Source organism: Procambarus clarkii, chromosome 45, assembly GCF_040958095.1.
Source record: "Procambarus clarkii isolate CNS0578487 chromosome 45, FALCON_Pclarkii_2.0, whole genome shotgun sequence".
NCBI lineage: Eukaryota > Metazoa > Arthropoda > Malacostraca > Decapoda > Cambaridae > Procambarus > Procambarus clarkii.
Window position 1 is genome coordinate 13,491,026 of NC_091194.1, and position 19,671 is coordinate 13,510,696.

The window sequence follows — 19,671 nt, forward strand, 5'->3', positions numbered from 1 at the left end:
GTGTGTGTGTGTGTGTGTGTGTGTGTGTGCGTGTGTGTGTGTTTAGAATCCCATCTCTCTATCTTTATCTAACACACTTGATACAGATCGTAATAACATAAGATTAAATGAAGCTGGTGAAGACGTTTGGCATATGTGAGGCAGCCTCTTGTCTATTCCCCAACCCAAACTCATTCCTCTATTTGTCTAGCCTACGCTTAAAACAATCCAGCGATACCTGGGTCTATTATTTCTGGTATTCTGTTCCACAAATCTCAATTACCCTATATCCAAATGCCAGAGACGGCTGTGCACTGGTCCACATGGATAGAATATAATCCACACATTTAAATACGATTAGAGGAAACTAATTCATTGTGGGAGACAAAAGGAGAATATATAACTTTTTTTGTCAATTATAAAATATTTTATTGCACATTTGATATGGTAACTTGGTACTTTTGCAACTTGTTCAATAGTACAAATATCAAAGGTTTTTTTGTCAGCAACAATGCAGTTGCATCAACAATTCCTGTGTTCATGTGAACAGAATGAGGGAACATATCTAGTATTAACATTTAATGTTGACAATCAAATACATTAAATACAATTTGTCTAAAAAATATACAGAACCAAATACCACATTTGGTAGTTTAAAAGTAACTAGTCTGATGACAAATGAGAGTCTTAAGTTTAAATTAATTAATTATTTTTTTTCGCAACATCGAATGATGTACGAAAATGTATTTTTTTTATATAATGAGACAAATAATATTAATTAGAAATGTAGAGAATGTCATGGGCGAGTTTTTTCTTCTCCTTTCCCTTCTATTGTCTCCGTTTCTCTTGCCCACTCTTTACCCTTCTCCTTCCCTTTCCCACCACCCTTCCTTTCCCCTCTTCATTCCTTCCTTCAATCTCTCTCTCCATGCTTTCTTTCCTCTTGCTTCCTTCCTTCACACCTGCGTTCAGGAAATCAAGTCGAAAATACAAAACATGAGATAACATGCTAGTCAAAAAATTGACAGCTACACTATTGGTAACCCGAATGCCAGCCACACCATTGGTAACCCGAATGACAGCCACACTATTGGTAACCCGAATGACAGCCACACCATTGGTAACCCGAATGACAGTCACACCATTGGTAACCCGAATGACAGCCACACCATTGGTAACCTGAATGACAGCCACACCATTGGTAACCCGAATGACAGCCACACCATTGTAAACCGAATGACAGCCACACTATTGGTAACCCGAATGACAGCCACACCATTGGTAACCCGAATGACAGCCACACCATTGGTAACCCGAATGTCAGCCACACCATTGTAAATCTAAATATCAGCCACACCATTGTATACCTGAATGTCAGTCACACCATTGGTAACCCAAATGCCAGCCACACCATTGGTAGTTTGAGTGATAACCCCACCATTGGTCACACCACCAACAACCACACCATTGGTCACACCACCAACAACCACACCATTGGTCACACCACCAACAACCACACCATTGGTCACACCACCAACAACCACACCATTGGTCACACCACCAACAACCACACCATTGGTCACACCACCAACAACCCCACCATTGGTCACACCACCAACAACCACACCATTGGTCACACCACCAACAACCCCACCATTGGTCACACCACCAACAACCACACCATTGGTCACACCACCAACAACCACACCATTGGTAACTCTGACTATTGTGGAGAAAGACGACTTAAAAAAAACTTCGTTATTAACGTATAAAAATTAAATATAAATAAATGGGGTAGATAAAAGCACAAACATAAATTCAAAATGAGAATTAATCATTTATATAACAATTCCGTTGTTATTTTGATATTAAAAAGAAAAGGTAATATATCATATTGAGTTATTAAATCTAATAAGGTGCATTATAAAAGTGAGTGGTGCTTAAACAGCATTGTAACAGTACCAACATCATCTTAACTAACGAATAGATTACAAAATAATTGATGTAATAATTATGTAATTCAATAATCGTAACATAGTCTTCTAGAGTTGTCACAACGTCACAAAAATGACGAGCTAAATAGCCCGAACCTAACCTACCGAAAGGTCCCTCGATGAGAAAACGTAACAGCTGTCAATTTTGCAAGCTGCTATGATTTACAGAACATCATATTTTGGCCGTTAGCACGTCAAAATGCCACGTGCTAATCGAGAGGATAGGTTGCTAGCACTTTATCTGGTTTGGTGTTGGGCTTAAGGCCTAACAAGTTTTTAAAGGGTGATTAAGGCCTCCACTGATGCTTAATTACCTATCAGCAAGTGTAATTTTAGGCCTAAACATATTTTAGGACTAGGGGTCCAGCAACGAGGAGGCCTGGTCGACGACCGGGCCGCGGGGACGCTAAGCCCCGGAAGCACCTCAAGGTAACCTCAAGGTAAGGGTAAACTCCCTTAATTTGTATGTTTACCGAGCTGTGAACTATCCACTTTCACCACACTCCTCATGCACCCATATATCCTTGCAGTTGCTTTTGAAACCATCTGTAATAATATATATTGTAAGATAAAAGGATCATATTTTATGTTGTTTTAGATTCAGCTACTTGTAGCCAAAGGTTGCAAGGAGCACGGGCTATGGTGAGCCCGTCTTAAAATTATCAGTAGGAGACAGAATATATTGTAACCTGAGCGATATTACTTATATCTGAAAGCATAACCTTACATTATTTATTGGTCCAAAAGCTGTTAATTATAATCTGATATATTTTTGTATGTTTTCTGTTTATCATGTTTTATAGTTATTCAGACTCATTTTTTAATTATGTTATAGTATTGGATCCCCTTATTCATGATTTCTTAACTAAACTTTCTCTATACAACAGAAGAAATAGCTTCTGTTAAACTCTTCGTATATGGGAAACTCACTTGTTATGGAATAAATAAATCGAACACCAACATAAAAACTTTAAAAATAAGCTGCATTAATGAGGCTTTAAAGTTTAAGTTCTCATTCGGATTCTGTCAGATCTTCCATGTCATGCTGGGGTAAGAGAATAATGGAGAAAAAGAAAAAATGATTTCATAACAAAAATCGTTTTTCGTATGAATCATTTCATACAAAATGATTGTATCTCACCTTGTATGTATGTATGTACTTTACCTGAATAAACATTTGAATTTGATTTGAATTTGATAAATGTTGGAATGAAATAAAAAAAAGAAAATGTGATGACAGTTTTGAGCCCAATATTGAGGAAAGCAGAGGGATGATAACTTGTGAGGGTCTGTGTGTTGGAGTGAGCACAGTGACGAACAGGGGCCAGATTCACGAAGCAGTTACTCAAGTACTTACGAACCTGTCCATCTTTTCTCACTATTTGGCGGCTTTGTTTACAATTGTTCAACAGTTAATGAGCTCGGAAGCACCAGGAGGCTGTTTATAACAATAACAACAGTTGATTGGGAAGTTTTCATGCGTGTAAACTGTTTAATAAATGTAACCAAAGCCGCCAAAGATTGACGAAAGATGTATACGTTCGTAAGAACTTGCGTAACTGCTTCGTGAATCTGGCCCCAGGAAGATAAGCTACCCCCTAAAACTTGTTTACAAACAGTATTCAACGACTGGGAGGGGGGGGGGAGCATCCGTAACGTGTGTTACAGTCAGGTACTAACGGACAACAACACTGGCAGCTATATAAACATCCACTTATAGTATGAATACAATGTATTCATGGTATGAATACAATGCATCATGCGTCTGTGTGTATACAGGTCACTTCAAACACAAAACTGTTCGTCAAAGGATTTTATAACTGATCTAACCTGACCCAAACCTAACTAACCTAACTTATCCTAACACAGCCTAATCTAAGCTAATACATCCCAACCTAACGAAATATATATAAACGGTTTGACAATTTGAAAGATGAACTTGTTTTCGTCCTGTGTATGACTTGATAATACCACAGTTGCGTCGTTAGGAGTCAATTAATTACTTCTAACTGAGCAATGGTACTGAGTTAAGAAACTGACAAATAGCCATACAAGGAATTTAGAACTTGGCACGTTGTTTATCTAGACGGGCTGAACATTCTTAGTATTCTATTTTCCAAAAATAAAATCATACACAATAAATCGTGGTCAGGGCTTTGATCTGTCACTCATCACGGCCGAAGCCTTTACTTACACCTGAAGGAATTAAACATACAACACTGCCATTTTCACGCACCAATTCCGGATCGCAACCCGGCGTCAAATACTGGTTAGGTCATCTCCTTTTTCAGGGGAAAAAAATAAAGCAGCCATTTTAGTCGTCACAGTCAGGCGTAGTTGTGGGCGGCGTGGTAGTGGTGGTTGTGGTGGTTGTTGTGGTGGTGGTGGTGTCGGTGGTGGGAGATACAGGCACTGGAACCAACAGTCTCCCCGATCTGGCAGAGGGAGGAGCATCGCTAGCGGTGGCGGTGGGAGGGTCCTTCGAGTCGGTCAAGCTTCTTCCGAACCACGAAGGTCTTCGGGAGATGTTGAACTGACGGATAATGTCCCGTTGAGTCTGGGGCTCCGGCCGGTGGATCCGCGGTGGCGTGCGTATCATCGGCAGGATACTGGCCACGCTCGTATGTCTGTCATACACACACAATAACATACATAAATTTACTTTGCAATGGAAATAAATACGAAACTCATCAAATAAATGAGTCTCTCGAACGCAAGTTCAATTGAGCTCATTAAAACATATGTAAAGTTCATTCGTAATGGAAACAAATAATAAACTCATTAAATAAATGAGCTTTTAGGATCAAGCTTTCAGGTTTTATTAGCTTGTAGTTGTAATATAAATATCAATAACATTACCAAAGAACCCTGGCCTTAGTTATATACAAAAAGAGAGATATATGACAAAATAGTAAAGGAGACAGATTACGTAGAGTTATGTAGATTAATAAGCTCCTGGTTAATCAAAACGAATCTCCTCAACACACAGTGAAAATAAGCTAGATAATTGGCCAAAGAAAAGTCAAGCTTTACCTATTAGGTCTGGTGATGCTGGGGAAATAGGGCGTGGGGTTGAAGATGGGTCGGCAACCCCCTATTTGATCCTCCTGGAAGCCGTGCCGACAGCTCACCCGGATGATGGAGGGGTCTGAGGATCCACAACTCTTAATAACAACGGTAGGTACAAATCGCAACGTTTTAAACCTATTAACGAAACCTCCCTTTCCAACCTACTTGGGCTGGACGGTAGAGCGACGGTCTGGCTTCATGCAGGTCGGCGTTCAATCCCCGACCGTCCAAGTGGTTGGGCACCATTCCTTTCCGCCGTCCCATCCCAAATCCTTATCCTGACCCCTTCCAAGTGCTATATAGTCGTAATGGCTTGGCGCTTTCCTCTGATAGTTTTTTCCTCCCTTTGATAATAAAACTTCCTAAACAGGCTTTCTGAGCAAAGAAACTGATAACACTGCATAAATAAAAGCTTATTGGGGTGAACGGTAGAGCAACGGTCTCGCTTCATGCAGGTCGGCGTTCAATCCCCGACCGTCGATATTTAATATAGGTAGTTGAAATTGTATATATGTTCTGTGTTCTAAAAGTTCTACGAACTAAAAGTCGATATTTTTTCATGTTCATCAGTTCAATTTTTGTAACATTTAACTATGGTCGCTTATAAGTACTATCGTGTTTGAAGGATTGTCTGGTTTTCTGGGCACTTAATATACACACAAACCAATTGATGGGTTCTGTAGCCCAGTGGTCTGCGTTACGGCTCACAATCAAGGGACGAGGGTTCAGTCCCCGGGCAAGACAGACGGTTGGGCACCTTTCACACGGTTGCCCCTGTTCACCAAGCACTATAATAGGTATGGGAAATTTTACCCACTTTATCAACATTATTATCTAAGAAATTTATTATTTTTATATCATATCAATCTCATCAGATTAATTATATCCTACATCAACTGGATCCTACATGACAATGGTACCATGATCCCGTATGCCCTTTGGGCCCAAATGTGCCTACGTGACTTTGTGCATGATTTCTCAAGGATCTAGAAGCTTCGAGAAGAATATCTTAATTAATAACTATTGGAACATCAATCGATTTCCGGCGAGGATTAAATCAAATCCTCAGTAAGAATCAATAGTACTATCGAGTACTACTCAGTCATCTTTAAATCTTATATCTAATTATATTATCATCACATCTTATCTCAATAATATGTCCAGACAGTAAAAATTATCAATAAATATTCATTGAAGGCTACCCTCCCCAAAAAGAAGGGAGGAGCCAGCTCGGGAGATCAAGTGACCTAAGCAGCGCCCTGGGGGAGATCATTTTGTTTACAAACAGTGCAAACACCTGACGGTCCCTTGCGAACTTTTTCAGTAAAGGACACCACACTAACTTATCATTATCACCAGTGATTACTCTCTAGAACTGGGGGAGTACCTGGACTATATCTATAAGGAAAAATTCCTAGTACTTTATATAAATACGAGTGAATTAGTGGCTCATAACAGACGCCGCCTCCACCACTACACCACACCTAATCATATCATACTGCAAACGCAGATAAGGACATAATCAACTAGCAAAGCTAAAAGAATATTAAACAGCAAAGCTGTGACGTAAAATAAAGTGCCTAAGCTCTACAAAAGAGGTTATCCAGTCTGGCAACTTGTCAGACGGCGCCGGCACTCAGATTGTATAAAACATAAGTATATTGAGTGTTATTGTAGTGTGTTGATTGGCCAGTTGCATGCTTGTGTAATCTTAATGTGTCCAATAAATTTGTTTGTCGTTACAGCGCGGGGAAACACCCCAGATTTCAGTAAGTTTTGATTAATCTTTCAGCCACTGAATCTTTTCAAGCTATCTGGATACTCATTCATTGAAATGAATGCTAAGTAGACCTTCAGTCATTGAGAGTCAAGCAATGCTTGACTGAATCTTTTCATGTAAATTGAATATATCTATATATATAATTGATAATATTAAATTAACAATTACTTTATCATCTTTAATTTACCATATAAGTTTATCATGTTGAATATGATTCTTATACCTAGATTCCAGTGCACTTGGACCACATGTAAGGTCCTTTGATTGCATATTTACATATATCATACCTCTATAATACAAATTGTTGTGTTTATTAGTATGTGAATATTAGCTGTTGTAATTATAGAGCTAGACTGGACTGTGTATATTGTTTAGATCTTTGATTTAAACAGAACCAGTGTTCAGTTACTAAACTGAGTTATTTAATCTTATCGTTGTATTAACAATACAAGCTGATGTATTGAATTGTCTGCAGGTGGATTGTTGATCTTCGATCAACATCTCCATCAGGACCCCACCTGCCTCTTACAGCCCACAGTCTGTCAATAGGACAAGAGGAGCTAGAATTCACAATCTTAGCTAGGAACTTTAATTGTATTAATTTTGTATACAGTATTTTTTTCATTTAGTACAGTACAAGTCCTGGGCAGTTCTCCTCATAAATCAATCCCGACAATTTTTCGACAATAGGTCCATGGGGAGTTAGGCAGCTGTGGTGGGGTTACATTCTGGGCAAGGTTAGCCTAGTGGGGAAGTTGATAACCTTAACTACTGCCTTCCGGTCCTCGATAACAGGAATCATATCTAAAAATGTGGAGAGTCTGGGTGATAAGCTTTAAGTTTTATGTTTTAGTTTACTTCACACTAAGTTTACTTCACATTAAGTTTACGTCACACCAAGTTTACTTCACGCTAAGTTTAATTCACACTAAGGTTACTTCACACTAAGTTTACTTCACACTAAGTTTACATCACACTAAGTTTCAGTCTTAAAGTTTACCTAGAAACTGTAAATCAGTAGGCAACCCAAATTAGAGATTGATTGCTCCATGATTACCCCCCATTGTGTGAGTTTGGGAGTCGTATACCAAGCCTGTCCTCACACTTAATACGTCGCTTGTAAAAGGGAATCACTTTTTAGATTTATTTTGTCTTTATTTTCTTCTTTGGAGGGATATTTTTGCGCAGGTCCTAAGCCTCTGACTTCCCTTGTATTGACCATTTGTTCAGTCTTACGATAACACTATATAACTGATGCCCTTAGGAGGCTATTATTATTTTTAACATATATATCAGTGGGAAAATCCACTACGAACCTACGACTAAGGCATTGCCAGTCCCGTACTCTACCACTGGACCATAGAAACTTGTCAAAGTCATTCAACCCGATTTCTCCTGAAATCATAGGATGTCTGGCGGCTCATACTGAAGCCAGTTCAAGTGTTTAGGTATAGTCCACCATACGTAAATATGTCCCACGTAAAATTTGACCCCACCATAAGCCATTTATAAGCCACGAGTGGTCCAGTGGTAGAGTATGCGACTGGCCAACCTGTTCTTGCACTTGCTTATAGTCAATATCTTGCTTATGAATAAGAGCATATGTGACATACTAATTTATTGTGAATATTTGAGTTTACCTTGAAATGCTGAATAGAAAACCACACCCTAACCTAACCTTCTTAGTATGTTAAGATATTACAATTAGTACTGAACCTATACCTATATTGATATTACAGTTTTATAAAAATAATAAAACAAAACTAAAATATTTAAATAAATTGTAAAGTAACTCAGGATATTGTCAAATTTTGTATAAAATCTCTATTGTTTAATAAAACTGAGAGGAAAAGTTAGTGCCTTGAAAAAAAAATATAGCTTGGAATATGTTACATATATACTTATTTATATGCGAAATAGTGATTATAAGCAATAAATCATATATGTGCTGTTTTGTGTGAGAACAGGTTGCAATGGCAATGTTGAGATTGTAGGTTCGCTTCCCACCTCACAGCCCTAGTGGATTTTTTCATTATTATCAACAATATTATTATTACTTTTTCGTATGCATCATCGGAGGATCGAACTCACGTCACAAAACTGAGAAAACATTGCCCTACCAACCCGGGCGTGGGTGATCCCAGTAGACTGATCTTATGGATTGCTTCTAATTGTTATCATTGTTATTAGCAGTAGTAGTAGATGTGTAGAAGTTTAGAAATAGTAGTAGATGTGTAATAATAGTAGTATTAGTAGTAGTAGTAGTAGTAGTAGTAGTACTCGTAGTAGTAGAAGTAGTAATAGTAGTAGTAGTAATAGTAGAAGTAGTAGTAGTAGTAGTAGTAGTAGTAGAAGTAGTAGTAGTAGTAGTAGTAGTAGTAGTAGTAGTAGTAGTAGTAGTAGTAGTAGTAGTAGTAGTAGTAGTAGAAGTAGTAGTAGGAGTAGTAGTAGAAGTAGTAATATTACTATTACTAGTAGTAGTATTTATGACTTTAATGATTCTCCTAGTGTGGTGTGAGATGAAGCAAGCACCAAGCGTGTGGGTGAGATAACAGACAGGTGTGACCACTTACCCAGACCTAAACATTAACATTCAAAAGAGAGCTCAGAAACCCCTACGCAAAAGCAGGCGAGATAAACACTTAAAACAATTTTCTCTGTCTTGTCTTAAAGTGTGTTTACTGTAGAGTAGTAAAATGTGTTTACTGTAGAGTAATAAAGTGTTTACTGTAGAGTACTGGACTAAAATGCGGCAGTTTACAACAGTTTTTATCTCCGGTAAAATGTGGTACTCAAATTTTTTGTTGTTCAGGGTTTGAAGGTCACCTGGGCAAGGAATTTTCGTCAAGTACGTCAGACTTGGTGACAATCTAATCGCCCCCCTTCCTCCTCTGCCTCCCGCTCTGTCTCCCCCTCTGTCTCCCCCACTGTCTCCCCCTCTGTCTCCCCCACTGTCTCCCTCTCTGTCTCCCCCTCTGTCTCCCCCTCTGTCTCCCCCACTGTCTCCCCCACTGTCTCCCCCTTGCTGAACCCACTCAGGCCTTCAACATCCATGCTTAATACGAACACATACAAATTCAACTCCCCTCCCCACACACAACACAAGGTACCATCTGAGAGGTGAAATCCTGCAAGAGTTAAATGGAGAGAAAGATCTAGGGCGTTGATATCACACCGTAGATGTCCCCAGAGGCTCACATCAAACGGATATCATCAGCGGCATATGTTACATTGGCCAACATAAGAACTGGCTTTAGAAACTTGTGTAAGGAATTATTCACAACCTTGTATACCACTTATGTCAGACCAATCCTATAATATGCAGCTCCAGCCTAGAGTTCATACCTAGTTAAACACAAAACAAAGTTAGACAAGATTCAGAGGTAACTCACCAGACTAGTCCCAGAACTCAGAGGTATGAGTTACAAGGAAAGGCTACGGGAGCTAAACCTCACATCTCTGGAAGACAAAAGAGTAAGGGGAGACATGATCACCACCAACAAAATTCTGTGAGGATTTGACAGGGTGAACAAAGACAAAGACAAAGACAAGCTATTTAGCACAGGCGGAACATGAACAAGGGAACAGAGGTGTAAGCTTCGTGCTCAAATGAGCCACAGAGACATTAGAAATTTTTTTTATCAGTGTCAGAGTAGTTAGTAAATGGAATGCATTAGAAGTGATGTGGTGGAGGCTGACTCCATACACAGTTTCAACTTCAGATATGATAGGGCTCAATAAGCTCAGGAACCTGTACACCAGATGATTGACCGTCGAGAGGTGGGACTAAAGAGCCGAAGTTCAACCCCCGCAAGCACAACTGGTACATCAACCCACAAGACTGGTACATCAACCCACAAGACTGGTACATCAACCCACAAGACTGGTACATCAACCCACAAGACTGGTACATCAACCCACAAGACTGGAATATCAACCCACAAGACTGGTACATCAACCCACAAGACTTGTACATCAACCCACAAGACTTGTACATCAACCCACAAGACTGGTACATCAACCCACAAGACTGGTACATCAACCCACAAGACTGGTACATCAACCCACAAGACTGGTACATCAACCCACAAGACTGGTACATCAACCCACACGACTAGTACATCAACCCACAAGACTGGTACATCAACCTACAAGGAAGAGACAACCAGAAAGAGCATGTGCAGTGTGAAAGGACTGTTTAATGACGCAGCATCACAGGGAACTGAGCACTCAGGCTGAGCTGGTGAACCATTGTGTAAGTGTGATGTCTTCCTTCCATTGATGAGCTGTGTGCAGCGTCTTGGGTAAACGGACGGATGCTCACTCAGAATTCAACACGAAATAGGTATTCGTCTCAAATCTTTTGCAATTGAACAATGAGGAATTGCAACAGTCTGCTTAACACCTGATATCTTGCTTTCCTAAGGATCTGAAATTCAGCATTGGGGAAAGAAATGATCTTGTTCACAAAGTATGTGAAACTGAATCAAACTGTTGCTGATACTGAAACTGAATGTAGTTTTGAGCTGTATATGTTTAAGCAAAATGTGTCATACATCCCTTCTCAGTGCTTCTATATGTATATATTTCTCTGCAAATGTACCTGTGGCTGGTGGAATCCAACTGCAGTAAGTAGGGGACGATTTTCTACTCTAAAACTAATTAAGAACTACCTGAAGTCAGGTATTAAAAACAACAAATTGAACTACATTTCCTTCATGTACATCAAGTCAGGGCATTTACACAAACCTGACTGTCACGAAACAATGTATGACTTCACAAACCGGAAAAAAAAGACATAGAAAATTTCAGTTCTGATATTTTGCCTTTTGGTGATTATTTATACCTCTTTTTGTCCAAGAACACAAAGAGGAATTTAAGGCGCGCATTTTATTGTACACCTCATTTTGATAGTCACCCCTATATAGACCCCTTATAGGCCTTTGGTTTAAGCCTATGCAGCTAGCCTATAGAGCTACCCACCACCACAAGAAGATGAAGAAGATTCACATATGTTGACCAATCCACACACTAGAAAATGAAGGGACGACGACCTTTCGGTCCATCCCGAACCATTCTAAAATCGAGTGTGAGAATGGTCCAGGACGGATCGAAACGTCGTCGTCCCTTCACCTTCTAGTGTGTGGATTGGTCAACATACTTCAGCCACGTTATTGAGACTCGTCGCCTGCAAGAAGAAGACTCACCTCTGGTAGAAACAGGGGCAGACATCTCGGCCATGATGACAGGAAGGTAGTAGTTGAGGACCTCGTCGCTGGAGCCAGACGCGGGTCCACCTGCAACAACAACTGTCCCCATTGGTCACTACCAACCCGCTTCTCCACACGCTTCAGATGTTGTCAGTGTTTAAGATTCAGCTACTGGGAACACAAAGGTCCAAGTAGCACGGGCTATGGTGAGCCCGTAGTGGACTTACCTGGCACAGGAGCGGGGTTGTAACTTACACACTTGAGACTCAAGACATATATATATATATATATATATATATATATATATATATATATATATATATGTCTTATATATATATATGTCGTACCTAGTAGCCAGAACTCACTTCTCAGCCTACTATTCAAGGCCCGATTTGCCTAATAAGCCAAGTTTTCCTGAATTAAAATATTTACTATAATTTTTTTCTTATGAAATGATAAAGCAACCCTTTTCACTATGTATGAGGTCAATTTTTTTTTATTGGAGTTAAAATTAACGTAGATATATGACCGAACCTAACCAACCCTACCTAACCTAACCTAACCTATATATATAGGTAAGGTTAGGTTAGGTAGCCAAAAAAAGCTAGGACAGGTTAGGTTAGGTAGGTTAGGTAGACGAAAAAACATTAATTCATGAAAACTTGGCTTATTAGGCAAATTGGGCCTTGCATAGTAGGCTGAGAAGTGAGTTCTGGCTACTAGGTACGACATATATATATATATATATATATATATATATATATATATATATATATATATATATATATATATATATATATATATATATATATATATATATATATATATATATATATATATATATATATATACCACACTGTACCACCACACTACAACAGCATGGGAGAGAGTTTATGAACTCGTTCAACGCCACGTCCGAGTGCATTCCGGTAATGTGTCGAACTATTTCAGCTAGTCCAGGCTTAGGCCACGATTAAGGACACGTTAGGTTTAGTCCAAATAAGAAGTTATTATGCCATGTTTGAATAGTTTCTGGAGCATCAGTCACCTTTCTCAGAAGATTCTCAGAGTGTTTTGCTCCTTTACTGGGACCGGAAGCGTTTGGGATATGTGACAATATTCTAGCAGACGTCACTTTGGTTGCTTGTGTGAGTTAGCAGACTAGGGTAAGTTAACAGGAGTGTTCCCCTTGACTGTTGATGACCTGTTGTTATTGCTTAAGATTCGCTACCTGGAACACAAAGTTCCAAGTAGCACGGGCTATGGTGAGCCCGCAGTTGTTGATGACCGCTGCTCGTTGCTATCTTTTTGGAGGGAGGTGGAAACCCCCGCATTTTGCCTTATCGATGGTATGTGAGCGAATACCTTCATTAGAATTGCTTATGGCAGCGGTTTTTATTGCAAATTCGACATAAAACTCTTCCAGTGATAGTTTTTGATGCCTGTGGCTGTGTGTGTGGGGGCGTCCGGCCGGCCGGCTGGGACCCCTGCCATTTTAACGTTAGTGAGAGAGTTCAACTTTTCATTGTCCTCTAGAGTGGTGCCCGCACACCTGGGTCATGGGCAGATTAGCTGCTTGTAGTGGGTGTATCAGCTGGGTGTGATGGGGGCTAGGTGGGGGCAGGCTGCAGCTGGGGGTGATGGGGAGATAAAACTAGCCAGGCTAATTTGTTCATATTGCCAGTTCACTCAGTTCCCCCACTGACCTTACATAGGCACGAACCCTGGGCACCAGAATGAAGGTAGCAAGGTCGTTATAAACCTACATGTATCCAGTACCCAACTACCCTCGTAGAGACCAGGAGGCCTGGTCGACGACCGGGCCTCGGGGACACTAAGCCCCGGAAGCACCTAAAGGTAACCTCAAGATAAGGAGACGGCCTTGATCTTGAGCTTACGACCTATATCAACCTCTGCAGGGTTATTAAGGAAACAACACTAACTTACTAACCCATTAGCGATTAGTTAATGCTGACAACATAGTCCAGGACAAACGTCAACTCCGAGAACCGGGTTACACATCCCAGTGTGCCAATATAGGGCTTTTTCCTCGTGTTGCAACTCTTAGTCTGTCTCATATCCCTTAGCTGTGCAATATTATCATACTGGAGCAGCGCTTTCTCCTCATAATTTCCTTTCATGGCCGCTCTCTCCACATTACTGAGGTCCTCATGCAAGACTTGTGGGGCTGCAGGACTGAGGCAGTAAGGGTCGCTGAGGGGAGGGCTGAGAGGGACCGTTGAGAGGAATTGGACGATCGTTGAGAGGGGGTGGTCGGAGGACCGCTGAGAGGGGGTCGGACTGAGAGGGTCGGACTGAGAGGGGGTCGGACGCACTGTGGGCGTGTCCACTCTGGTAAAAGTTTGTTAGTCTGGCAATGACCTTATTTTACCCCCGTCCTTGATAGGAGGGGGAGAGGGTTGCCCGTGGAGGGGGGAGGCTTCAAGTGAATGGGCAAGTATCATATATATATATATATATATATATATATATATATATATATATATATATATATATATATATATATATATATATATATATATATATATATATATATATATATATGGACACCATAGAAATGGAGAATTTAAAGTAGGTAATACTTGCTAAGGCTAGAGAATCACTGACCTATGCTGGGGAGAAGGGACCCACCTGGGGAGAAGGGACCCACCTGGGGAGAAGGGACCCACCTGGGGAGAAGGGACCCACCTGGGGAGAAGGGACCCACCTGGGGAGAAGGGACCCACCTGGGGAGAAGGGACCCACCTGGGGAGAAGGGACCCACCTGGGGAGAAGGGACCCACCTGGGGAGAAGGGACCCACCTGGGGAGAAGGGACCCACCTGGGGAGAAGGGACCCACCTGGGGAGAAGGGACCCACCTGAGGAGAAGGGACCCACCTGGGGAGAAGGGACCCACCTGGGGAGAAGGGACCCACCTGGGGAGAAGGGACTCACCTGGGGAGAAGGGACCCACCTGGGGAGAAGGGACCCACCTGGGGAGAAGGGACTCACCTGGGGAGAAGGGACCCACCTGGGGAGAAGGGACCCACCTGGGGAGAAGGGACCCACCTGGGGAGAAGGGACCCACCTGGGGAGAAGGGACTCACCTGGGGAGAAGGGACCCACCTGGGGAGAAGGGACCCACCTGGGGAGAAGGGACTCACCTGGGGAGAAGGGACCCACCTGGGGAGAAGGGACCCACCTGGGGAGAAGGGACTCACCTGGGGAGAAGGGACCCACCTGGGGAGAAGGGACCCACCTGGGGAGAAGGGACTCACCTGGGGAGAAGGGACCCACCTGGGGAGAAGGGACCCACCTGGGGAGAAGGGACCCACCTGGGGAGAAGGGACTCACCTATGCTATGATGGGGCGAGACACGGGGAGTTAAGACCAGCATCTCCAGAGCGTTATCCCGCCTCGGGCTATCGTTGTCTGAAGAGTCTGGCGTTGGTGCGCCGGACGCCGGTGACGCCGCCCACAGCAACACCGCCAGCAGCTGTGTCGTCACACTCCGTCTCCAGCTGCTGCTGCTGCTGCTACTGCTGCTACTGCTTCTGCTGCTGCTGCTGCTGCTGCTCATGCTGTCGTCTGTCATCTGCAGAGGTAAATGACTCTGTGACGTGTGTTTTGAGGCAGCGAGGATAGTCCCCACAGACGCATTTATAAATTTTTACATGCTGTTCATTCAAAACGGGAATTTTCTCCAATATAAATTAATATTATAATATATTAGCATATTGTGCATATGTATGTATATATATATATGTCGTACCTAGTAGCCAGAACGCACTTCTCGGCCTATTATGCAAGGCCCGATTTGCCTAATAAGCCAAGTTTTCCTGAATTAATATATTTTCTCTAATTTTTTCCTTATGATATGATAAAGCTACCCATTTCATTATGTATGAGGTCAATATTATTTTATTGTAGTTAAAATTAACGTAGATATATGACCGAACCTAACCAACCCTACCTAACCTAACCTAACCTATCTTTATAGATTAGGTTAGGTTAGGTAGCCGAAAAAATTAGGTTAGGTTAGGTTAGGAAGGTTACGTAGTCGAAAAAACATTAATTCATGAAAACTTGGCTTATTAGGCAAATCGGGCCTTGCATAGAACGCACTTCTCAGCCTACTATGCAAGGCCCGATTTGCCTAATAAGCCAAGTTTTCCTGAATTAATATATTTTCTCTAATGTTTTTCTTATGAAGTGATGAAGCTACCCATTTCATTATGTATGATGTCATTTTTTTTTACTGGAGTTAAAATTAACGTAGATATATGACCGAACCTAACTAACCCTACCTAACCTAACCTAACCTATCTTTATAGGTTAGGTTGGGTTAGGTAGCCGAAAAAGTTAGGTTAGGTTAGGTTAGGTAGGTTAGGTAGTCGAAAAACAATTAATTCGTGAAAACTTGGCTTATTAGGCAAATTGGGCCTTGCATAGTAGGCTGAGAAGTGCGTTCTGGCTACTAGGTACGACATATATATATATATATATATATATATATATATATATATATATATATATATATATATATATATATATATGTCGTACCTAGTAGCCAGAATGCACTTCTCGGCCTACTATGCAAGGCCCGATTTGCCTAATAAGCCAAGTTTTCCTGAAATAAAATATTTTCTCAAATGTTTTTCTCATGAAATGATAAAGCTGCCCATTTCATTATGCATAAGGTCAATTTTTTTTATTGGAGTTAAAATTAACGTAGATATATGACCGAACCTAACCAACCCTACCTAACCTAACCTAACCTATCTTTATAGGTTAGGTTAGGTTAGGTAGCCTAAAAAGTTAGGTTAGGTTAGGTTAGGTAGGTTAGGTAGTCGAAAAACAATTATTTCATGAAAACTTGGCTTATTAGGCAAATCGGGCCTTACATAGTAGGCAAAGAAGTGCGTTCTGGCTACTAGGTACGACATATATATATATATATATATATATATATATATATATATATATATATATATATATATATATATATATATATATATATATATATATATATATATATATATATATATATATATATATATATATATATATATATATATATATATATATATATATATATATATATATATATATATATATATATATATATATATATATATATATATATATATATATATATATATATATATATATATATATATATATATATATATATATATATATATATATATATATATATATATATATATATATATATATATATATATATATATATATATATATATATATATATATATATATATATATATATATATATATATATATATATATATATATATATATATATATATATATATATATATATATATATATATATATATATATATATATATATATATATATATATATATATATATATATATATATATATATATATCGACTCACAACTGATTTCGTTCGAACACTTCCAGAACAAGTGCTTCACTGACGAATTTTGTTCGAACCACAACGCTGTAAATGCATTACCCACGTACTACAAATACAAATAATCGCCAACAGAACCTAACCACCTAACCTAACCTATATATATATATATATATATATATATATATATATATATATATATATATATATATATATATATATATATATATATATATATATATATATATATATATATATATATATATATATATATATATATATATATATATATATATATATATATATATATATATATATATATATATATATATATATATATATATATATATATATATATATATATATATATATATATATATATATATATATATATATATATATATATATATATATATATATATATATATATATATATATATATATATATATATATATATATATATATATATATATATATATATATATATATATATATATATATATATATATATATATATATATATATATATATATATATATATATATATATATATATATATATATATATATATATATATATATATATATATATATATATATATATATATATATATATATATATATATATATATATATATATATATATATATATATATATATATATATATATATATATATATAGGTTAGGTTAGGTGGTTAGGTTCTGTTGGCGATTATTTGTATTTGTAGTACGTGGGTGAAGCATTTACAGCGTTGTGGTTCGAACAAAATTCGTCAGTGAAGCACTTGTTCTGGAAGTGTTCGAACGAAATCAGTTGTGAGTCGTGTGTAAACCGTTTTTCATTCATAAACAGCTGGGGTTTGGCCGGTGCATGGAATCACTTTTGGGTCTTTGTTTGGAGGACGGGCTGGGATTTGGTCCGAGGACGGGTTGTATGAGGACAGGCTGGATTCGAACAGAGGACGTCAGCGATGCACTGTTCGAGAAATGCTCGAACGCCATCAGTTGTGAGTCGTGTGTAAAGCGCCTTTCATTCCTGAACAGCGGGTTGGCGTAACGAGCAAATGGCCATTGTGGCTGAGAGCGAGCTGAAGGCCAGAGGTGCTGGCAACATACGAGGAAACACCAAATGCTGATTGGCGAGCCAAAAGTGACGTTATTTTTAAGAGGACGGGTTGGATTGGGAGGAAGTCAGTGGATCGCGGCCGGCTGGAGGGACCTCTCCGGTAGGAAGCCACAACATAGAAAACGTTGCTCCTATACCTCGTTCTGTGTTCTCCTATCCTCGTGCTGTGTTCTTCTATCCTCGTGCTGTGTTCTCCTATCCTCGTGCTGTGTTCTCCTATCCTCGTGCTGTGTTCTTCTATCCTCGTGCTGTGTTCTCCTATCCTCGTGCTGGAGTTTATGATATCACGGGCGCCTTCGAGGAGGTGAGTGATTACGCATGTAATAGTTTACCAGACATATAGATACAACAACAAACAACAATGCAAAGAAAATGACATCTTTTGATTAAGGAGTACAGATGTACTGCTGAATTCAAAACTGTATTATGTAAATCAAACACATTATACTTTTACATGTACTGACAAACTGTTTAAAGGTACCGCAGGGTTCAGCAAGGTCGTCAATTTAAACGATCGGTTTCAGACTGTTTTGATCGCATTTTGACGCAAATTTTACCTAAGGCCAAAAACTTATACTAGAAAACGACTCGCCAAATTCCCATACTGTCCCGTTTTCTGTTTGTGGGTCTTCTGGTTGGTCAGGAGAAGGGCATTTAAGTACGAGTTTCTTAACGTTCGGAACGCTCGCGAGAACGGGCTAGGGAAGGAGTGGTGTTCGAAATCATATGTCGTCATCATTTCTGACACCAGAGCCACGTGTGTAGTGTCACCCTTGGTAGTGTAAACGTCCACAGCTGGGTTTTTTTTCCACAGGTGGCACTCGAGCGAGGAGACGCAGGTGTAAAATGGTTGAAAATTTAAGTATACAAGCGAGGTTGTAGACCTAAATGACCCCTAGAGTGATTAGAAAGCTTTTTCCAGTGTCAAAAGTAGTTAACAAATGCAATCCAATAGACAGGGAGGTGGTGGAGGCAGACTCCATACAGAGTTCCAAATATAGATATAATAGAGGCCAATAGAGTCCAATTGGAAAGTGCACAGTGGCAACGCCGCATTTGTTGTTGTCGTAATATTGGGTTAAATCATGAATGACTAAGTGTTTTGTAA

General features: G+C 39.4%; 1 protein-coding gene across 2 annotated transcripts in view; it reads right to left on the reverse strand.

Annotated features, from left to right (window-relative positions):
* Positions 1–383: 383 nt before the first annotated feature.
* The window catches only part of LOC123769779 (uncharacterized), a 48,826-nt gene continuing 29,538 nt past the window's right edge, over positions 384–19,671 (reverse strand). The window contains exons 2-5 of one of the 2 annotated variants that reach the window (XM_045761029.2): positions 15,388–15,628; positions 12,030–12,119; positions 5,007–5,121; positions 384–4,600 (exon numbers count right to left, since the gene is read on the reverse strand). In XM_045761029.2, the coding sequence (XP_045616985.2) occupies positions 4,288–4,600; positions 5,007–5,121; positions 12,030–12,119; positions 15,388–15,628 (759 nt within the window). In that variant the 3' untranslated portion in view covers positions 384–4,287. Of the gene's footprint in view, positions 4,601–5,006; positions 5,122–12,029; positions 12,132–15,387; positions 15,629–19,671 lie in introns of both variants that reach the window. The other variant, XM_045761028.2, reaches the window with a different exon arrangement.